At 47.6% G+C, this 20044-nt stretch overlaps 1 protein-coding gene across 3 annotated transcripts in view; it reads right to left on the bottom strand.

The window, feature by feature from the left end:
- L3MBTL1 (L3MBTL histone methyl-lysine binding protein 1) overlaps nucleotides 1-16847 on the bottom strand; it is a 38144-nt gene extending 21297 nt beyond the window's left edge. For all 3 annotated transcript variants that reach the window (XM_076011130.1, XM_012781041.2, XM_076011131.1), the window contains exons 1-8: nucleotides 16812-16847; nucleotides 11358-11503; nucleotides 10961-11187; nucleotides 10274-10415; nucleotides 9859-10009; nucleotides 9613-9736; nucleotides 8887-8971; nucleotides 284-372 (exon numbers count right to left, since the gene is read on the bottom strand). In XM_076011130.1, the coding sequence (XP_075867245.1) occupies nucleotides 284-372; nucleotides 8887-8971; nucleotides 9613-9736; nucleotides 9859-10009; nucleotides 10274-10415; nucleotides 10961-11187; nucleotides 11358-11493 (954 nt within the window). In that variant the 5' untranslated portion in view covers nucleotides 11494-11503; nucleotides 16812-16847. The remainder of the gene's footprint in view (nucleotides 1-283; nucleotides 373-8886; nucleotides 8972-9612; nucleotides 9737-9858; nucleotides 10010-10273; nucleotides 10416-10960; nucleotides 11188-11357; nucleotides 11504-16811) is intronic.
- Between the last annotated feature and the right edge of the window lie 3197 nt (nucleotides 16848-20044).

Raw genomic sequence — 20044 nt, 5'->3', positions numbered from 1 at the left:
GTGCCGAATTGAGTTGAGTTGAAAGCACCAGGATTCAACAGTCTGCAGGTCTGTAGGCCCAGTGATGGGTAAGCCTGGGTTCCATCTCCCTATTTCTTCCCATCATGGCAGCCTCTTATGGCAGGCCCTTGTCCACTCTGGGCCCTAACCAGTCTCTCCCTCTTCCATTTTGCCAGTCCATTGAGGAATGTCAGACACAGAACACACCAGAAGGCCTAAGTTTGGTGGTAAGTCCCTGGACTAGGAAGATAAGGTCTTCCTATGCGGAAATCATCCAACTCACGTCCTGGAAGAGGCTGACTGGGGCAGTGATGGCCTTCTGCTCCTCTAGGTAGGACTCCCATGACCAGCCTTCCTTCTTCTCACCTGTCACTGTGGAGTAGAGACAGATAAGCTGATGTATGACTTTCCTTAATTTCCCTGAGCAAATTTTTTTTTTTCTTTATAGACAGGGTCTCGCTGTCACCCTTGCAAGTACAGTGGCACGATCACAGCTCACTACTGTCTTGAACTCCTGGTCTCCAGCAATCCTCCCACCTTGGCCTTCTATCTTAACCTTCAAAACAAACCTTCGTCTTTTGTAACATGTACCCTCTGGTCCTATACAGCCATGATGGTGCTCAGGGGCTGTCTCAGGTGAGGCTATCCCAAATTCTGCCCTTCCCTCCCCCAACCCTGGGCCACAGTCAGCAGTACTTTGTTTTTTTTTTGAGACAGAGTTTTACTTTGTCACCCAGGCTAGAGTGAATGCCATGGTGTCAGCCTAGCTCACAGCAACCTCAAATTCCTGGGCTAAAGCTATCCTACTGCCTCAGCCTCCAAGCAGCTAGGACTACAGGCATGTGCCACCATGCCCGGCTAATTTTTTCTATATATATTAGTTGGCCAATTAATTTCTATTTATAGTAGAGACGGGGTCTCGATCTTGCTCAGGCTGGTTTTGAACTCCTGACCTCGAGCAATCTGCCCGTCTCGGCCTCCCAGAGTGCTAGGATTACAGGCGTGAGCCACCGCGCCCGGCCTGTCAGCAGTTCTTTGGATCACACAGCAACTAACTAAGGTTACAAAGTCTCAGCCACAGAGAGATCCTGCCCTTTGAGATGTAACATAGGACAAAGCTGAGTGACAAGTCTGTACCGAGAACTTAATCACAGTGCCACCTAAGCTCAAAACGAAAGGAGAAAAAGAGAAATGAGAGGGAAAACAAAGAGGAAGAAATGGAAGAGAAAAGATACAGAGAAATAAGAAACCTTTTTTTTCAATTCTTCTCCCTCTCAACACTTATGGGCACATACAGAGACCTACACAAACGTACATATGTGTGCTTGATGGGGAGTGGATGGACTGATGTGCAGCCCTTCCAGACATACACACGCTGTGCACACACACGCACTCGGGTGCACATGTTTTATGGTCAGGGCCTACAGCCAAGGTCCTGCCCATACCTCAGAGTCTCAGGATCCCGGGGAGGGGAGATGAATTCCCCCCACAGAACCTTCAGCCTGAGATGGAGTCCTGGCTTCTAACACAGAAGACAAACCCTCTTTAAAGGCTAGACTAGACAGTTACATGTAAGGTATGGTGACCAGGTCAGCCTGAGCCGCCTTCGACTAAAGGCCACAGATAACTAAAGAGGCAATAACTCAAAAGAATCAATTGGTATCACTCGGGCAAATAGCTCCAGCTTCTTCTGGAAACTTCTATGTCTCTACTTTGTCACCTATAAAATGCAGATAATTTCATCTACCACAGAGGGCCATTACGATGATTAAGAGATGCCATGCATAAAAAATCCTTAAGAAATACATTCATGTTACTGGTCCTTCCTGAGTCTTCACTAAGTCTGCCTGATTTGGATTCTAGCTCTGCCTCACTCTGGTTACCACCTGGCTACTGCCCTGGATCACTCAGGCTTAGAGTGGTTTGTTTGTCTCTCAAAAAGATGCCCTTGGCCGGGCGTGGTGGCTCACGCCTGTAATCCTAGCACTCTGGGAGGCCAAGGCAGGCAGATTGCTCGAGGTCAGGAGTTCGAAACCAGCCTGAGCAAGAGTGAGACCCAGTTTCTACTATAAATAGAAAGAAATTAATTGGCCAACTAATGTATATAGATAAAATTAGCCGGGCATGGTGGGACATGTCTGTAGTCCCAGCCACTCAGGAGGCTGAGGCAGAAGGATTGCTTGAGCCCAGGAGTTTGAGGTTGCTGTGAGCTAGGCTGATGCCACGGCACTCACTCTAGCCTGGACAACAAAGCAAGACTCTGTCTCAAAAAAAAAAAAAAAAAAAAAAGAAAGAAAAGAAAAGAAAAGAAAAGAAAAGAAAGAAAAGAAAAGAAAAGAAAAGAAAAGAAAAGAAAAGAAAAGAAAAGAAAAGAAAAGAAAAGAAAGAAAGAAAATTGAAGTAAAAAATTAAAGGAAAAGACAAATAAGATTAACAAATATCTAAAACCAGGTATAGTGGCATACACTGAGTAAGTAGTCCCAGCTACTCAGGTGGCTAAGGTGGAAGGATTGTTTGAGCCCAGTAGCCTGGCAACATAGCAAGATCCTGTTTCTTAAAAAAAAAAAAAAAAAAAAGAGAGAGAGAGAGAGAAAAGAATAAAGAAACAAATATGGCCAGGCGCGGTGGCTCATGCCTGTAATCCTAGCACTCCAGGAGGCCGAGGCAGGCGGAGGTCAGGAGTTCAAAACCAGCCTGAGCAAGAGTGAGACACCGTCTCTACTATAAATAGAAAGAAATTAATTGGCCAACTAATATATATAGAAAAAATTAGCCAGGCATGGTGGCACATGCCTATAGTCCTAGCTACTCGGGAGGCTGAGGCAGGAGGATTGCTTGAGCCCAGGAGTTTGAGGTTGCTGTGAGCTAGGCTGACACCACGGCACTCACTCTAGCCTGGGCAACAAAGTGAGACTCTGTCTCAAAAAAAAAAAAAAAAAAATTAAAGAATAAGAATAAAAAAGGGAAGATTATTAACAACATTCTTTTGACAAATTCCCTTGTTAATCACCCAGTCTCATGCCTACCTCTACACATTAGGGAAATTGCTCTCTTGAATTACTAGGGTCAAAATTTGGTGGCTTTTTCTTATTCCTCAAAGCTCTCTCTCTTTTTTTTTTTTTTGAGACAAGGTCTTGCTCTGTCACCCAGGCTAGAGTACAGTGGTGCAATCATAGCTCACCACAGCCTCAAATTCCTGGGCTCAAGCCATCCTCACACCTCAGCCTCTTGAATAGCTGGGATTATAGGCACAAGTTACCACACACAGCTAATATTTCTTTTTTTTAGAGACAGAGTCTCACTATGTTCCCCATTCTGGTCTAGAACTGCTAGCTCCAAGCAATCCTCCCATCTCGGCCTCCCAAGTGCTGGGATTACAGGTGTGAGCTGTGGCACCTTGCCTCTTTAACTCTCTTTATGGTCAGTGTTACCAATCACTCATTCCACCTTGGCACTTCTTTCTTACTACACTCTCCTAGTTCTATTCTTCTTCCTTGTCAATTTCCATTACTGGTTCTTCCTTCCCCTGCTGTAACCCTGCTCCTCAATGGTGCATCCCTAGAAATAAACACAGTATTTTCCTCCCATCTTCTCTCCTTTCTGCTCACTCCCCTGGGAAGCTTCTTCAGCATGGTTTCAGTTATTTCAGTACAGATAATTCACCAATTAATGGTTCTAGTCAGGCCTTTCACTACAACGTCTACAGGAGAAACAGAAAACATAAAGAGAACAGAATGCCAAGGTTCTAGAACAACTGATAACAAGCAATAATCAGGGTAGCACCATGTACTGGGTCTTTTTGTTTTAAATATGCTACAGATATATCTTTGTATTTACCCATCTTATAGAGCATAGTTAGCCAATTCATAATCAGTTCACTTTAAGAGATTGAAAGTTTAATCAAGAGCCTGGTACATGTGTTTAACATGTGCCTCAAAGGGATCTATGCCCAGGAACACCAAACTGAAGAAGCTAGGCTTCATAATGCTGTGGTGTATTGTTTGCCCAGTAACACCCATTAAAATTGCCTTTAGCTTCTTTTTTTTTTTAAAGTAGAGAGTTTATTTGGGGCACGTTTGAGAACTGTAATACAGGAGCATAGATCCAAATTGCCCTTAATATACACTACAATTAGTGGAAGTTACAAATATATTTATTATTGTTTTTTAATTTTATTTTTTAGACAAGGTCTTGCTCTGTTGCTCAGGCTGGAATACAGTTGCACGATCATAGCTCACTGTAACCTCAAACTCCTGGGCTCAAGAAATTCTCCCTCCTTGGCCTCCCAAAGAGCTGGGATTATAGGTGTGAGCCATCATGCCCAGCCGCCTTCAGTTTCTAGGAAGTATAAATGGACCCTTTTGAAAATCTAATGAAAGCCATGGATCATCTCCCCAGAAAATGAACAATTCAAAGAGTTTTTTGCATGTAAACGTAGATTGGGGACCTCCATTAAGAAACTTGCTAAATTTAAAATAAAAAAAAAAAAGTGTTGCTGTAAGTGGCATACTGATCAATGTTGGGTACAGAATTACATACTCATATTCTCAAGTTGTTCACCAACTCCATATGGCACTCCTTGTATTTCGATATAAAATCTGTTTTGTAAACCCAATGAAAAAATGGGCAAAGATCTGAATAGACATTTCTCCAAAGAATATATCTAAATGGACAATAAGCATATGAAAAGATGCTCAATATTGTTAGCCATCAGGGAAATGCAAATTAAAACCACAATGAGATACCATTTCACACCCACTAGGATAACTATAATAAAAAAGATAGAAAATAACAAGCATTGGTGAGGATGGGGATAAATTGGAATCCTCGTATACTGTTGGTGAGAATGTAAAATGGTGCAGCCACTTTGAAAAACAGTCTGATTAATTCCTTAAAAGGCTAAACACAGAGTTACCATATGACCAAACAATTCTCCTCCTAGGTATACACTCAAGGAAAAACATGTCCACGCAAACATTCGTATACGAATGTTCATGTTAGCATTATTCATAATAGCTCAAGAGTAGAGGCAACCTGTATGTCCATCAACTGATGAATAAACAAAATGTGGCATATCTATACAATGGAATATTATTCAGCAATAAAAAGAAATGAAATACATACATGCTAAAACATGTAAACCTTGAAAACATTGTGCAAAGTGAAAAGCCATTCACAAACGACCATATGTATGACTCCATTTATATGAAATGTCCAAAACAGGCATATCTAATATACAGAAAGTAGATTGGTGGTTGCCTAAAGCTGGAGGGAGTTTGGGGGCTTGGGGGGATAATGGCTAATGGGTACGGGGTTTCTTTTGAGGGTAATGAAAGCATTTTAAAATTGATTGTGTGGGCTGGGCACAGTGGCTCACGCCTGTAATCCTAGCACTCTGGGAGGCCGAGGCGGGCAGATTGCTCAAGGTCAGGAGTTCGAAACCAGCCTGAGCAAGAGCAAGATCCCGTCTCTACTATAAATAGAAAGAAATTAATTGGCCAACTAATATATAGAGAAAAAAAAATTACCCAGGCATGGTGGCGCATGCCTATAGTCCCAGCTACTCGGGAGGCTGAGGCAGTAGGATGGCTTGAGCCCAGGAGTTTGAGGCTGCTGTGAGCTAGGCTGATGCCACGGCATTCACTCTAGCCTGGGCAACAAAGCGAGACTCTGTCTCAAAAAAATAAAATAAAATAAAATAAAATTGATTGTGTGGTGATGGTTACACAACTGTGTGAATATACTAAAAAACCACTGATGTGTACACTTCAAATGGATGAAGTGTATGGTATGTGAGTTATATCTCCATAAAGCTATTAAGGACCTATATCTTATTAAAATGTATGTATAAAGCCTGAACCATTAAAAAATTGATAAACTGTACATCAAAATGTAAACGTTCTGCTCCTCAAAGATGACATTTAAAAAAGAAAAAGCAAGACAGACCAGGAGAAACTATTTGTATATATACATCTGACAAAGGACTCACATGAAAAAAATACAAAGAATTAATAGTAAGAGGATAAATAACACAATTATGCTTGCTTAAAGTAACTACAGTGTTACTTTAGACAACTAAATAGAACAAGGAAATAGGTTTATTGAAAGATTGCTCTGAATCTGAAAAGACTAAAACAAGCCAATCTGAAGAGTATCACTAGAGATACTTGATCTGGATGTGGGCAGAACCAGAGCTGATATGAGAATATCAGTATAGTAGTCCCCTCTTATCTGAGGTTTCGCTTTCTGCAATTTCAGTTACCCACAATCAACTATGGTCTGAAAATATTTGATGGAAATTTTTAGAAATAAACAACTCATAAGTTTTAAATTGTGTACTCTCTCAAGTAGCATGACGAAATCTTGCACTATCCCACTTTGTCCCACCCAAGACAAAAATCATCCCTTTGTCTATCATATACTTTATTATACCTTTATCACAGGTATGTGTATATAGAAAAAAACATACTATATATAGAATTCAGTACTATCTGCAGCTTCAGGCATCCACTGGGAGTCTTAGAACATATCTCCCACAGGAAAATGAGGACTACTGTAACTGTTAACATAAACAGAATAGCTATTAATGACTAAATAAATTGTAAAGACTTATAATGGTGTGTCAGAAAATGATCATTCACACAAAATAGCTGTTGAAAAGGTAAAAGAGATATATGAGAGAGAAAGTCCTTGTGTGTATATAAGTCACACATTTCTAACTCTTGAACTATTGGAGTACTCCATCAACACTAGATTATGTCAGGTCTGTGGGACGTGAATTGAATAAGTGGCTATCAAACTGCATGGGAAACTCGAACAATTCCAACACCCATCCCTACCCCAGATTCTTCCATCAGAAGACCCAGAAAATGAGTAGAAAACATTTTCATCATAAATGCAAACTTCCATCCACTGACAATTTATTTCCTTGGAAAAAGAAAGGGAAAAAAAAGGAATGGAAGAAAAATACCCAGAAACTAAAGTCACATTAATGTTTACAGTTAAGGTGACGAGTGGCATGAATCCAAACATAACTTTGTGCTGGTCAACAAGACCCAGCTAAAAGAATGCTGATTTACAAATTTCCCTAAGATAGAGTAGTTGAGCCAATAGTAATTGGTCACTGTTTCTTTTCTCTGCATGTCTTAAGAGGCCAAGAACTTGCCCGGGGCACGGTGGCTCACGCCTGTAATCCTAGTACTCTGGGAGGCCCAGGCGGGCGGATTGCTCGAGGTCAGGAGTTCGAAACCAGCCTGAGCAAGAGCGAGACTCTGTCTCTACTATAAATAGAAAGAAATTAATTGGCCAACTAATATATACATAGGAAAAAATTAGCCGGGCATGGTGGCGCATACCTGTAGTCCCAGCTACTTGGGAGGCTGAGGCAGGAGGAATGCTTGAGCCCAGGAGTTTGAGGTTGCTGTGAGCTAGGCTGATGCCACGGCACTCACTCTAGCCTGGGCAACAAAGCAAGACTCTGTCTCAAAAAAAAAATGAGGCCATGAACTTAAGAGAGCTAAGCCTTTGCCTTCTGATGTGACTGCCTTAGGTGAATACAGTAGTGAAATTTTGGTTTGGCTATAATGGGCAGAAGTTGGAAAAAGCACTATGAAGTTCAGAGATCTGGACACAGATCGGACTCCTCCAGCTGGCACTGGATCCATCAAGACAGGATGACATCCTAAGAATTGACCTCACCCATCTGGTTCTCTCTGGGATGGGAAAGACAGTAACTCAGGTAACTGAGCATAGTCCAAGAGGAATCACCAACATACTAATCATCCATTCATCTACTGAACAAGCATTGATTGAGAACCTGCTCCACACCAGGCTCTAGCACTAAGTATACAATGATTAATAAACCAGATTCAACAGCCAGGTGCAGTGGCACATGCCTGTACTCCCAGCTACTCAGAAGGCTGAGGCAAGAGTTGGAAGCTATGGTGTACCATGAGCATGCCTATGAATAGCCACTGCACTCCAGCCTGGGCAGCATAATGAGACCCTGTTTGTTAAGGGAAAAAAAAAAGGCCAGGTGCAGTGGCTCATGCCTGTAATCTTAGCATTTGGGGAGGCCAGGGAGGAAGGATTTCTTGAGCTCAAGAGTTCGAGACCATTCCACAGAGGTTGAACTAGTAAAAAAAAAAAAAAAAAAAAAGAGTTCGAGACCAGCCTAAGCAAGAGTGAGACCCCATCTCTACTAAAAATAGAAAAATTAGTTGCTTTTTGTGGCACATGCTGTAGTCCCAGCTACTCGTGAGGCTGAGACAGGAGGATCCCTTGAGCCCAGGAGTTTGAGGTTGCAGTGAGCTATGATGACACCACTGCATTCTACCCTCTGTCTCAAAAAAAAAAAAAAAGAAAGAAAGAAAAGAAAAGAAAACATTTCAATCTCTGTGTTGATGAAATCTAGGTCTTGAGGGAGGAAGATAGACTAAATAAATTGCTATACAGTATCTAGGTGATTACAAGTATGATAAATGCTAACAAAAGAGTCAGAATGGGATCCCAAAGAGGAAGGTCAGACCAATAAGTAGGGCAGGCTTGCCCATACCACCAAAGAGAAGCAATGCCCTGTGGTGCCAGTGAAGGCTGCTCAAGTCTTCAGATATTGAGTGAAGACCTCCTTGGTAGTGGAACCTACTCATAAATGGATAATAGAGGATAAACAAACACATGATATAACCACTAAGAACAGAACAGACATATATTAATGTATACACCTTAAACAGTCTCTCACTGTCTTTCTCTCTTTCATACACACTAACTCATGTTCATCTATATATGCATAACACACCATCACATTCATAACCCACACTCCCAGCCTCACACCTTCAAAGGTAATATACACACCTCACACGAATATATACACACAGGCCACCATACCAGGCTGGCTGCTGCTCCACTCCTCACTCTCTGGGGTACTAGCGGTGGGTTGTCCCTCTGGATCCTTTCTTTCTTCTTGCTTCTCCTGTAGAAGACAAGCCTGATCCCAGCTTCCTGTCCTTATGGGTTAGGGTGAAGCCCTAGCCTCTGATTCTGGCCCCTATCTAGCTCTCTGGCCATGTGGTGTTCTACCCCAAAGAGAATTTCTTCTAGGCTACCAGTAGAAACACAGACTCATGTGAGTACACACATCCTGGTTACACAGCCTGACTACAACTCTCCTTATTACCAGGTAGAGAAACTGAGCACACAAAAGCCTGCTCTGTGCTGATTTTACACGTCCAATGGAATCTTCATGCTTTGTCTCTTCCAGCTTATGCAGCTAAAGTCCTGTGCTCCCTGGCCTCTGGCCTATCTACTACTGGACTCCAGCAGTGGAGTTTTCCACTTGCCTACATATGTACTTTGGGTGCCAGTTCATGTGACCATGTCTTAACCATGACACTAGACTAAGATAGGAGCTCCAGAAAATTAGAAGAGTGATTAATTCATTTCCCTTCTACCAGGTGTAGGATCTGACTCAAGAGGGACCCCAAAATATAATAAGTGAACCATTATGAATATCTTCTCCGGCCTAGTCCCAAGACCTGGATTGATGGCGGGGACAGTGGGAATTGAGGCATAGGCTTTAGCTTCCCCCTTCCCTGCCCACTATCCTCTTCCTACCATGGCTTCTAGTTCAGACTCCTCCTCTGATGGGCTGTAGTATTCCCTGTGCTTCCTCTTCTTCATGGGTTTGAGAAGCTCAGAAGCGCTGCCACGGCCTGAGGAATTCTCCACTATGACTGACCTGAGGGAGGGGCAGCCTTAGGAAAAGAACCTCATGCCCTGCACCACCCAAGCCCTCTCCTAACCCTGAACAGGAATGGGGCTGAAGTCAGAGCAAGTAGGGCTGTGACCTCCTCCCCTTACCGCTCCTGGAAGAGCTGAGGGCAGCCATCACTGGAGGAACCAAGATCTGGACCGGCGCCTTGCTGAGGCCCACAGGCCTGGCACTGACAGGTGCTATCATCCTTGGGGGGATCCTGAGGGGAATCTTCTGGAGGATTCTGGGGGAGGTCCTCTGCGGAGGCCAAATCGGTGTCAGGCCTCCTACGCCATCACAACCACACTCAGGCTCCACCCACGCCCCCTCAGGCCCTGCCTCCATCTTGGTCCCATCTCCGCACTGGACATCCCCACCAATCTTCTCCACCTGAGGATCTACCCCGGGGTGGACCTGTAGAAACCGCCCCGGGCCACCCCCCAACCAAGGCTCCTCAGGGAGCTCAGGCCTCGGCCCAATTGCGCAGGGTCCCAGCTCAGGGCCCAGGAGCGGGATTCCTACCGGGCTGTTGGGTGCCCGCATCGCCATCTCCCGTTGGAGCCCCGCCATCTTCGTATCGGGTCACGCTTTCCCGCCTCAGCTCCGCGCTCTGGGGCTGCTCCCCTCCTACCATGTTGAGCGGCGTGTACTCGCTTATCCGGAACTGGAGCGCGGGAGGGTCCGAGGATTGCGACTCCTGTGCCGGCCCTTGACCCACCTCGGAATCGGCACCATCGCCTTCTCGCCGCCTCATGCCAAATCACATCCCCCAGCATGCCTGGAGACTTGGCCCCCGGGTGCCTCCATCCATCCAAGCTACAACCCCAGAGCCCCTCACGCCAAGCCACGCCCCCAGGCACCTGCAGGTCCAGTCCCAGGATGCCTCACTCTAAGCCACACCCCCGGACACACACGGGCCCAGTCCCAGGGTACCTCATCCAGGCCACGCCCCTGGGCAGTGGCACGTCCAGTCCCTTGGTGCCTCACTCTAAGCCACGCCCCCAAGCGCCCATGGGTCCAGTCCCGGGGAACCTTACTCCAAGCCACGCCCCCAGAGTCCCTTGGATGGGAGTGCTCCCACTGAAGCTGTGCCCATGAAGTCCTCACCCAAAGCCCCACCCAAGCTTTGCCCGCTTCTGCCTCGGGTCCAGCCCTGCGCCCGTAGGCCCCGCCCCGCAGCGGAGGCCTAGCCAATCCCCGGACACTGACCCGCAGGCCGCTCCCAGGGGGCGGGAGTGCAGCCTCCGTCCACTCCAGAAGCCGCACCGTGCTGGCGCTGGAGCTGGCCGCCGGCCGGGCACCACGCTGCGGCAGAATGGTGGTGGTAACTGGTTCGCTGCTGGCCACCTGCTCTGGGGCACCTATGTGGACTGGCTCCCGGGGAAAGCAAGAAACATCCAGAGCACTGCTGGGCAGGCCCAGGGTGGCCGAGCTGGCTGTAAACAGATACACAGACACGACCCGGGTGAGCCTAGTGGCCCTGCCTCAATCCTGCCATGCACGTGCGAGCAGTTGAAAGAAGGGGCAGGTGTAGGAAAGTGAAACTATTATCTGCTCTCCAGGATCCACCATAAGGATGCTCCTCCCAGACTTTGGCTTGACATACCCGGAATGATGAAGGCAGTTGCGGGCAGTTGAGTACCAGAACCTGGGCTGTCTCTGGCCACCAGGTGCACGCTGACCTCCCCTGTGGAGGGCCCCGTCAATGTCCTGAGCATCTCCATGTCAGCATGCCCCTCCATCCTGGTAGGCCTACAAGCCAAACACAGACGCTAGGGTGATCAGCAGGGGTCCTTTGCTATGAAACCAATGGAGATGGAAAGGGAGGGGGTTTCCCCAAGGAGATGGCCACCCTCAAGCCAGCAACCTGCAGAGAAAGGCCTCAGTCTTGAGGGGAGTAGGGTATCTTAGGAGACCAGCATCAGGCTTAGCTCCTGGTTCCACTCACATCGGTGGGCGGGCTTTGGCCAGGCTCTTCACTTCCCCTAGTCTCTGTAAGGATGGGCATGATGGCACATATAAGGATACTTTATAAACTGTGACATACAGCACTGACTCTAGAAAGCATCACTCAGGCCAAGTTTCTGTCTGGCCAGTTGTCTTCATGCCATAGCCCAGGACACATCCCAACTCACCTCTTTCTGGACCCCCCACTTCCATTCCCACTAGAGTCATTCCCTTCTCCCTCTGAAGATTCAGAGACCTCAAATACCAGGTTTTCAGCTGGGCGTGGTGGCTCACACCTATAATCCTAGCTCTCTGGGAGACCGAGGCGGGAGGATCGCTCCAGGTCAGGAGTTCAAGACCAGCGTGAGCAAGAGCGAGACCCCGTCTCTACTAAAAATAGAAAGAAATGAATTGGCCAACTAAAAATATATAGAAAAAATTAGCCAGGCATGGTGGCATGTGCCTGTAGTCCCAGGTACTTGGGAAGCTGAGGCAGGAGGATCCCTTAAGCCCAGGAGTTTGAGGTTGCTGTGAGCTAGGCTGACGCAATGGCACTCTAGCATGGAAAACAGGGCTAGACTCTGTCTCAAAAAAAAAAGGAAAGAGGAGGAGAGGGGGAGGGGGAGGGGGAGGGGGAGGGAGAGGGAGAGGGAGAGGGAGAGGGAGAGGGAGAGGGAGAGGGAGAGGAGAGGGAGAGGGAGAGGAGAGGAGAGAAGAGGAAAATCTGGGCCAGGCACGGTGGCTCACCCCTGTAATCCTAGTACTCAGGGAGGCCACAGCAGGTGGATCATTTGAGCTCAGGAGTTCGAGACCAGCCTGACCGAGACTCTGTCTCTACTAAAAATAGAAAGATATTAGCTGGACAACTAAAAATATATAGAAAAAATTAGCCGGGCATGGTGGTGCATGCCTGTAGTCCCAGCTACTCAGGAGGCTGAGGCAGGAGGATTGCTTGAGTCCAGGAGTTTGAGGTTGCTGTGAGCTAGGCTGATGCCATGGCACTCTAGCCCAGATAACAGAGTGAGGCTCTGTCTCAAAAAAAAAAAACCAAAAAACAAAATTTTAAAGAAACATGGCTAGTGTGATTATGGAACCTATTTTTTAATTTTATTTAATTTTAAAGAAATTTAAAAGCCACAGTAGCCAGGCACAGTGGTGCATGCCTATAGTCCTAGCTACTTGAGAGGCTGAGGCAGGAGGATTGCTTGAAGCGAGGAGTTTGAGGCCAGCATAGGCAACATAGCAAGACCCCATCTCTGATAATAAACAAATGGCTGGCAACAGTGGACATGACTATTGTATTGAACAGCTCAGCTTTATACATATGGTAATTGGCCTGTTGGTGCCATCTCCAAAACACATTTGAAAGTCTGACTACTTTCCATCTCCACTGCCACTATGCCAGTCACAACCACCATCATCTCTCCTTGGACTTCTGAAACTGCCTTCTAACCCATCTCTCTGCTTCCTCTCCTGTGCCTCTACAGTCCATTCTCTAGTAAGAGACAGCTTTAAAAACATAAAACATACACCTTGTCATTGCCAAAATAATAAAAATAAATAAATAAATAAAAACATAAAACAAATCACATAATTTCCCTATCTAAAATTCTTCAAGGCTGGGCACGGTGGCTCACGCCTGTAATCCTAGCACTCTGGGAGGCCGAGGCGGGCAGACTGCTCAAGGTCGGGAGTTCAAAACCAGCCTGAGCAAGAGCTAGATCCCGTCTCTACTATAAATAGAAAGAAATTAATTGGCCAACTAATATATATAGAAAAAAATTAGTCGGGCATGGTGGCACATGCCTGTAGTCCCAGCTACCCAGGAGGCTGAGGCAGCAGGATTGCTTGAGCCCAGGAGTTTGAGGTTGCTGTGAGCTAGGCTGACTCCACGGCACTCACTCTAGCCTGGGCAACAAAGTGAGACTCTGTCTCAAAATAAATAAATAAATTAATAAAATAAAATAAAATTCTTCAATGGTTCTCCATTGCTCTTAGAATAAAATAAAAGTGCATCACTCCCCAGAATCTGACCCCTGCCTCTCTCTTTGACCTCATCCTCCCCACTCTTCAAACTCTGGTTTCCTTCTATTGCTTGGCAAACTTTCCTACCTCACAGCCTTTGCCCCTGCTGTTCCCTCCACTTGGAATGCTATTCCCCAAGCTCTCTACTTAGCTGGCTCCTTCCTGTCCTCCAGGCCTCAGCTCAATGCTCACCTCCTCGGAAGGGGATCTTGTAATTCTAAAGCAGCACATCCCTCACCCCATCCCACCACTGTCTATCTTATTATTGTGTTTCTTTCACATCCTTCATTATAGCCAATAATGATCTTCATTTATTTCTGTTTGGCAGTCATCGCCACATAAATGCAAAGACTATCTGTCTTGTTCACTCCTATATCCCCAGCACTTACAATAGTGCCTGGCACATAGTAGGGGCTCAACAAGTATTTGTGTTGGATTTCAGTAATTTGAACTTGTTAATAAAAAATACAGTATGAGTGATTTAAGGTTGATTTAAGGTGTTGGAAGTACCTGACAGTAACTTCTGGTGCACAGGTTAAAGGAAAGAACATTGGGCCTAGGCTTAAGACAGACTCCAGTTCGAATCTTAGCTCCCCCGCTTAGCTTACCCTCTCTGAGCCTTGTTTTCCTCATGTGTAAAATGAAGGTGGTAATGATATCTGCCTCAAAGGGCTTTGGCAAAGGTTGGAAATGGAAAAAATATGTGAAGTCTTGATACCAGCAGGCCCTGAACAAACACCAATCGATCCCTTTTAACAGAAATTCTGGGGAGCTTGGTAGCTTCTGGCCAGTAACATTTTATCTGCCTGCTTATAAAATCAGCTCACAGTGGTTGCAGTTTATCCTACTCTCCCTCCCTCCTGCTGTTCTTGTGTATTCATTTACCTTCCAGCTTTTCCTCCCAAGAATACAGTCTATCCTCTATATTATAGACATTTATAATAATAGAGTTATATACTAGACATATAATCAGGCAGGCAAAAGCTACATATATAACCTGATTAATTAAGGCAACATTCAAAGCAACCAAGACATATTTTCCAATCATAAAACATAATTCCCAGAATTTGAATTCCAATTATTTTGCTCTGCACAGCTGAAGTACTTATACCATTTTAAATTATTTTAAATACAGTCAATCTTTTTGGTTTCTTTTTTTTTTTTTTGAGACAAGGTCTTACTCTGTCCCTCAGGCTAGAGTGCTGTGGCATGATCATAGCTCACCACGCCTTGAACTCCTGGGCTCAAGAGATCCTCCTGCCTCAGCCTTCTGAGTAGCTGAGACTAGACACATGTCATCACATCTGGCTAATTTTTTTAAAAAAAATTGTAGAGGCAGGGTCTCGCTATGTTGCCCAGGCTGATCTTGATCTCCTGGCCTCAAGTGATCCTCCTCCCTCAGCCTCCCAAAGTGCTGGGATTATAGGCATGAGACACCACATGTACCCAGCCAAGGGTTATAAATCTTTTTATTCAAAACACTGGCAGTCATTAAGAGGGAATATGGTTACTTCTAAAAGAATTCCACTCTGTTTCAAAACCCATCACATGTTTCCTGTCTATCAGGGAAGAGTGGGTTAGATGATTGCCTTTGTGTTCAGGTCTGCCACCTTTTTTTCAGCAAGGCCAACTAGGTGTCAAAACCGTTCTGTGCTCTGGAGATAGTCACAAACATGACAAGATGTTCTCACGAAGCTTATATTCTAGAGATAACACATAAGGTTGGGAATGGATTTATAAATGTGAAAACCAGCATATGGAGATGGCATTTAAAACCACAGAACTGAGTATAAATAAAAAATGGAAGCCTTGGAGCACACTTCTTGGGAAGAAGATCTAGCAGAAGAGACCTAGAAGGAGTTTGCCATGAGCTGAGAGGGAACCCAGAAGAGTCATGGGCTTCTGGAAGACATGGAAGAAAGTTTTCAGCCCTCAGCTGGTCCGCCCAAGCACTCTCTCCTGGAAGCAGCCACCCAATGGTTAGTTGATACGGGGTATAAAGGCCCCACCCCTTGCCTTAATTTGGGACTTCTCTGCAGGGCCATCTCAGTTTCAGGGCCTCCCTTGGGTCAGGCTGAGGCCTCTGTTGAAAATACATCAGCAGTTCAACCCCTTCCTCTGTCCAAGCCCTGCCACCCCTGTCTTCCCTCCCCTACAGGTGATATTCCCAAGGGCACTCCGATTAATCTACACTCAGGCCTCCCTATCAGAGTCCGTTTCCAGGGAACCTGACCTAAAACAACCATTGTATCCCCAGCCCAGGGGGTGCACATAGCAGATGCTCAATAAACATTTATTGAATGAATGTGTTCAGGTGTGTTTTCTGTCTGCTAAGGTTTCCCCTATCCCCTGCCCTCAAAGACCTTGTTTGTATACAAAGGCGCCCAATAAATGCTCTTGCTCTAGGTGCTGGGGGTGGGGACCTAGTGCCCTAAACAAATACCCTGAAGCTAGCACACACTGAGCCCCAGGGAGATGGAGCGCAACGAACTTGGGGCCTCGGCCCTGCAGGTGGGACGCGGGAGCGGCCGAGGGTCGGGACGCGCCACCCGACTCCCGGGACTACGACAGACAGCAGCGGGCGGGGCGGGCACTGATCCGTCAGCTCCGCAGAACGGTTACTTTTAAAACACCAAAATGGCGGAATTCTTTTTATTTTTTTTCTTTTATGTCAAAAAAAAGAAAAAAGAAAAAAATTCCATTTTCCATCATAAAAACTGACAATTAATGGCAGGAAAGTTTGCCAAATGACCCATTTCCTAAGAAAACCAACACCCCGCCTTCCATGCCCTCCCTTCCATTAATGAAAAACTCTTAATGGACTGCATTTCTCCGCAAGCCAAGCCTCCGCCCCGCCCGCCCCCAGGGACCGCAGCCGCAGCAGCCCGCAGGACCGCGAGCCCCGGCGCGCCGCTCCCGCCCTGCCCCGCGCCCCGCCCGCCCGCCGCCTCGCGCCTCCCCGGCCTCCCCCGGCCGCGCCCCCGCCGCAGGCGCCCGGAAGGGGCTGGGCGCGGGCCGCCGACCCGGGCTCCGGCCGCGCTGGGCGGGCCGGGTGGCGCGGCGGCCCGGGCCGCGGCGGGACGCTTACCTGCCAGGCCCGCCGGTGGCCGCCCGGCGCCGAGCTGCGGTCCGAGCGGGGCGCGGCGCGCCTGCGCGCACAGGGGGGCGGGCCCGCCTTCCCGCAGGACGCAGAGCGCGGAGTCAGCGCGCGGGGCCGCTCCGCCGGCGCAGGCCCGGGCGCCCGTGCCACCTCCCGCCTGCCTTCGAGGCCCTAGCTGTGCGGACCTAATGCCCCCTCCCCCTGGGCCTGGGTTGGCGGGCCGGGATTTTTCCTGCCCCTCACCCCCTGCATCCCAGCCAGCCGCGCGCAGCGGGGCGCGGGGACCACCGAGCTGGAAGAAGGAGCCTGGTGGGCCCCGATCTGAGTGATGGGTGACAAAGACAAGGCTGCACCCCGCACGCACCCCAGCCGGGTGGCCGCTCAGCCCAACGCCTTCCATGGCGCCTGGCCTCAGCCTGGAGAAGGGGAGCCCTGGAGCGTCACTAAACTGCCTCGGGGAGGGGTGAAGGGCGTGTGCGACTGAGGAAAGGAAGCTCCTGGGTGTGGCATGGTTTCTAGTCCTGGCCCTGTCTGGCATAAAGGGCGGCACCATCTGCACCTGCATTTAGGTGACCCCACTGCCCTTGGCTAATGGTGTGACCTAGGGACATCTCTTTATCCTCCTGGTCATCCGCTTCAACAGTTGTAAAGATTGTCACCTAGGCTGGGCGCGGTGGCTCACGCCTGTAATCCTAGCACTCTGGGAGGCCGAGACGGGCGGATTGCTCGAGGTCAGAAGTTCAAAACCAGCCTGAGCAAGAGCAAGACCCCGTCTCTACTATAAATAGAAAGAAATTAATTGGCCAACTAATATATATATAAAATTAGCCGGGCATGGTGGCGCACGCCTGTAGTCCCAGCTACTTGGGAGGCTGAGGCAGTAGGATCGCTTGAGCCCAGGAGTTTGAGGTTGCTGTGAGCTAGGCTGACGCCACGGCACTCACTCTAGCCTGGGCAACAAAGTGAGACTCTGTCTCAAAAAAAAAAAAAAAAAAAAAAAAAGATTGTCACCTAATATATGGCATAGGGTTGTTTTCAGTGATGGTTCCAGTCTTGGTGTTGCCTTGAGCAAATCACAGCTCCTGTGGGCTTCAGTTTCTTTGACTGGTCTCTTTACCTCCTTGAATCTTGTTATTGGTTCTGGTAACACAAAATAACTGACCTTCTTACACGTACTGCAGCTGTAACTTCACAAAGATTTGAGTAATTCAAGAGATTAAGAGAGTGCAAACTCCAAGGCAGAAGGAAACACTAGGTTTTGTGGCCCTAGTGCCTAGCACAGAGCTAGAGCTAGGCACAGAAGGAGTGCTCAGTAAGTATCTGTTGATTGATTAAATGATGTACTGCATGCAGATGACAATAGGCCAACTCTTGGTACAGTCCAGAGTCCCAGCCCCCTCTCGCACACTAATGATTTCGTTTAATTTCTTATCGTTACAGAAAAGGAATTTGAGGCCTACTTGGTCTTAGGTCATGGCCACAGGTCAGACCTCCAGTCTCTTGACTACCAGTTCAGATGACAAAAGGGTTCCTAATTAATTGTGAGCAAATCCTCCAAATTGTTATGATCAACAGGTTTAAATGTATGCAGAATCGTAACTATTCTGGTTGCCACGCCAACGCATTGCATGTGTTCTTCCTTGCTGCAATGTCAATTTTTAATCACATCTCGTATTATTGGGAACAGGATTGCATCAGTCAAGGATGCTGGTTGCCATAACAATGGAAGCCTCTTTATACACCAGTACACACACAACCATCCGCCCAGTTTTCTCTCATCTCTACCCAGACTGTGCTTGTTCTAGATTCCAAAAGGTTTATTTTAGGGATTGAGAAGATTAAAAGAAAGTGGGGAACCTACACAAACACATGGCTTCTCAGGAACAAATGTTTCTTTTAGATAGTGATTAAGACAGACAAGTGGGAATTGAGCTAGCAGGATCTAGGAACAAACAACTAACACGGATTTGAGTTGCTGAGACATTATTTTTCTGCCAATTAACAGTATTTGGTGGTCTTTGTGGTTTTTTTTTTTTAAGAGATGTGATCTACGTTGCCCAGGGTGATCTCAAACACCTAGACTCAATCGATCTTTTCACCTTGGCCTCCCAAAGGGCTGGGATTACAGGTGTGAGCCACTGCGCCCAGCCTATATTGGTGGTCTTAATGCCTGGCTTTCTTGCTTGAACACCTGAAGAGCCCCTCCCAAGTTGAAGTGATGTGGGGGAGGTTCTGCCTCATATAGGCAGATTTGCCCTGCTGGTACCAGTCTGTCTGCAGGAGCAAGTGAGCAAGTCCTTTCCTCAAGTGATAGCAGAGCATGGTGGCTCATGCCTGTGATCTGGGAGGCTGACATGGTTGGACTGCTTGAGCTTAGGAGTTTGAGACCAGCCTGAGCAAGAGTGAGACCCCATCTCTACCGAAGAGAAGAGAAGAGAAGAGAAGAGAGGAGAGGAGAGGAGAGGAGGGGAGGGGAGGGGAGGGGAGGGGAGGGGAGGGGAGGGGAGGAGGGGAGGGGAGGGGAGGAGGGGAGGGGAGGGGAGGGGAGGGGAGGGGAAGAGGGGAGGGGAGGGGAGGAGAGGAGAGGAGAGAGCTTAGGAGTTTGAGACCAGCCTGAGCAAGAGTGAGACCCCATCTCTACCGAAGAGAAGAGAAGAGAAGAGAAGAGAGGAGAGGAGAGGAGAGGAGAGGAGAGGAGAGGAGAGGAGAGGAGAGGAGAGGAGAGGAGAGGAGGGGAGGGGAGGGGAGGGGAGGGGAGGGGAGGGGAGGGGAGGGGAGGGGAGGGGAGGAGGGGAGGGGAGGGGAGGAGGGGAGGGGAGGGGAGGGGAGGGGAGGGGAAGAGGGGAGGGGAGGGGAGGAGAGGAGAGGAGAGGGGAGGAGAGGAGAGGAGAGGGGAGGAGAGAGGAGGGGAGGGGAGAAGAGGGGAGGGGAGAGGAGAGGAGGGCATTGCAGTATACACGGGGAGGGGAGGGGAGGGGAGGGGAGGGGAGGGGAGAGGAGAGGAGAGGGGAGGGCATTGCAGTATGCACTTGTAGTACCAGCCACCTTGGCCGGGGTGGTGGCTCACGCCTGTAATCCTAGCACTCTGGGAGGCCGAGGCGGGCAGATGGCTCGAGATCAAGAATTCAAGACCAGCCTGAGCAAGAGCGAGACCCCATCTCTACTATAAATAAAAAGAAATTAATTGGCCAACTAATATATATAGAAAAAATTAACCAGGC

This window comes from Microcebus murinus, chromosome 16 (genome assembly GCF_040939455.1).
Source record: "Microcebus murinus isolate Inina chromosome 16, M.murinus_Inina_mat1.0, whole genome shotgun sequence".
Lineage (NCBI taxonomy): Eukaryota > Metazoa > Chordata > Mammalia > Primates > Cheirogaleidae > Microcebus > Microcebus murinus.
Note: the sequence above shows the minus strand (reverse complement) of the source record. Positions and strands in the feature narration are given on the sequence as shown.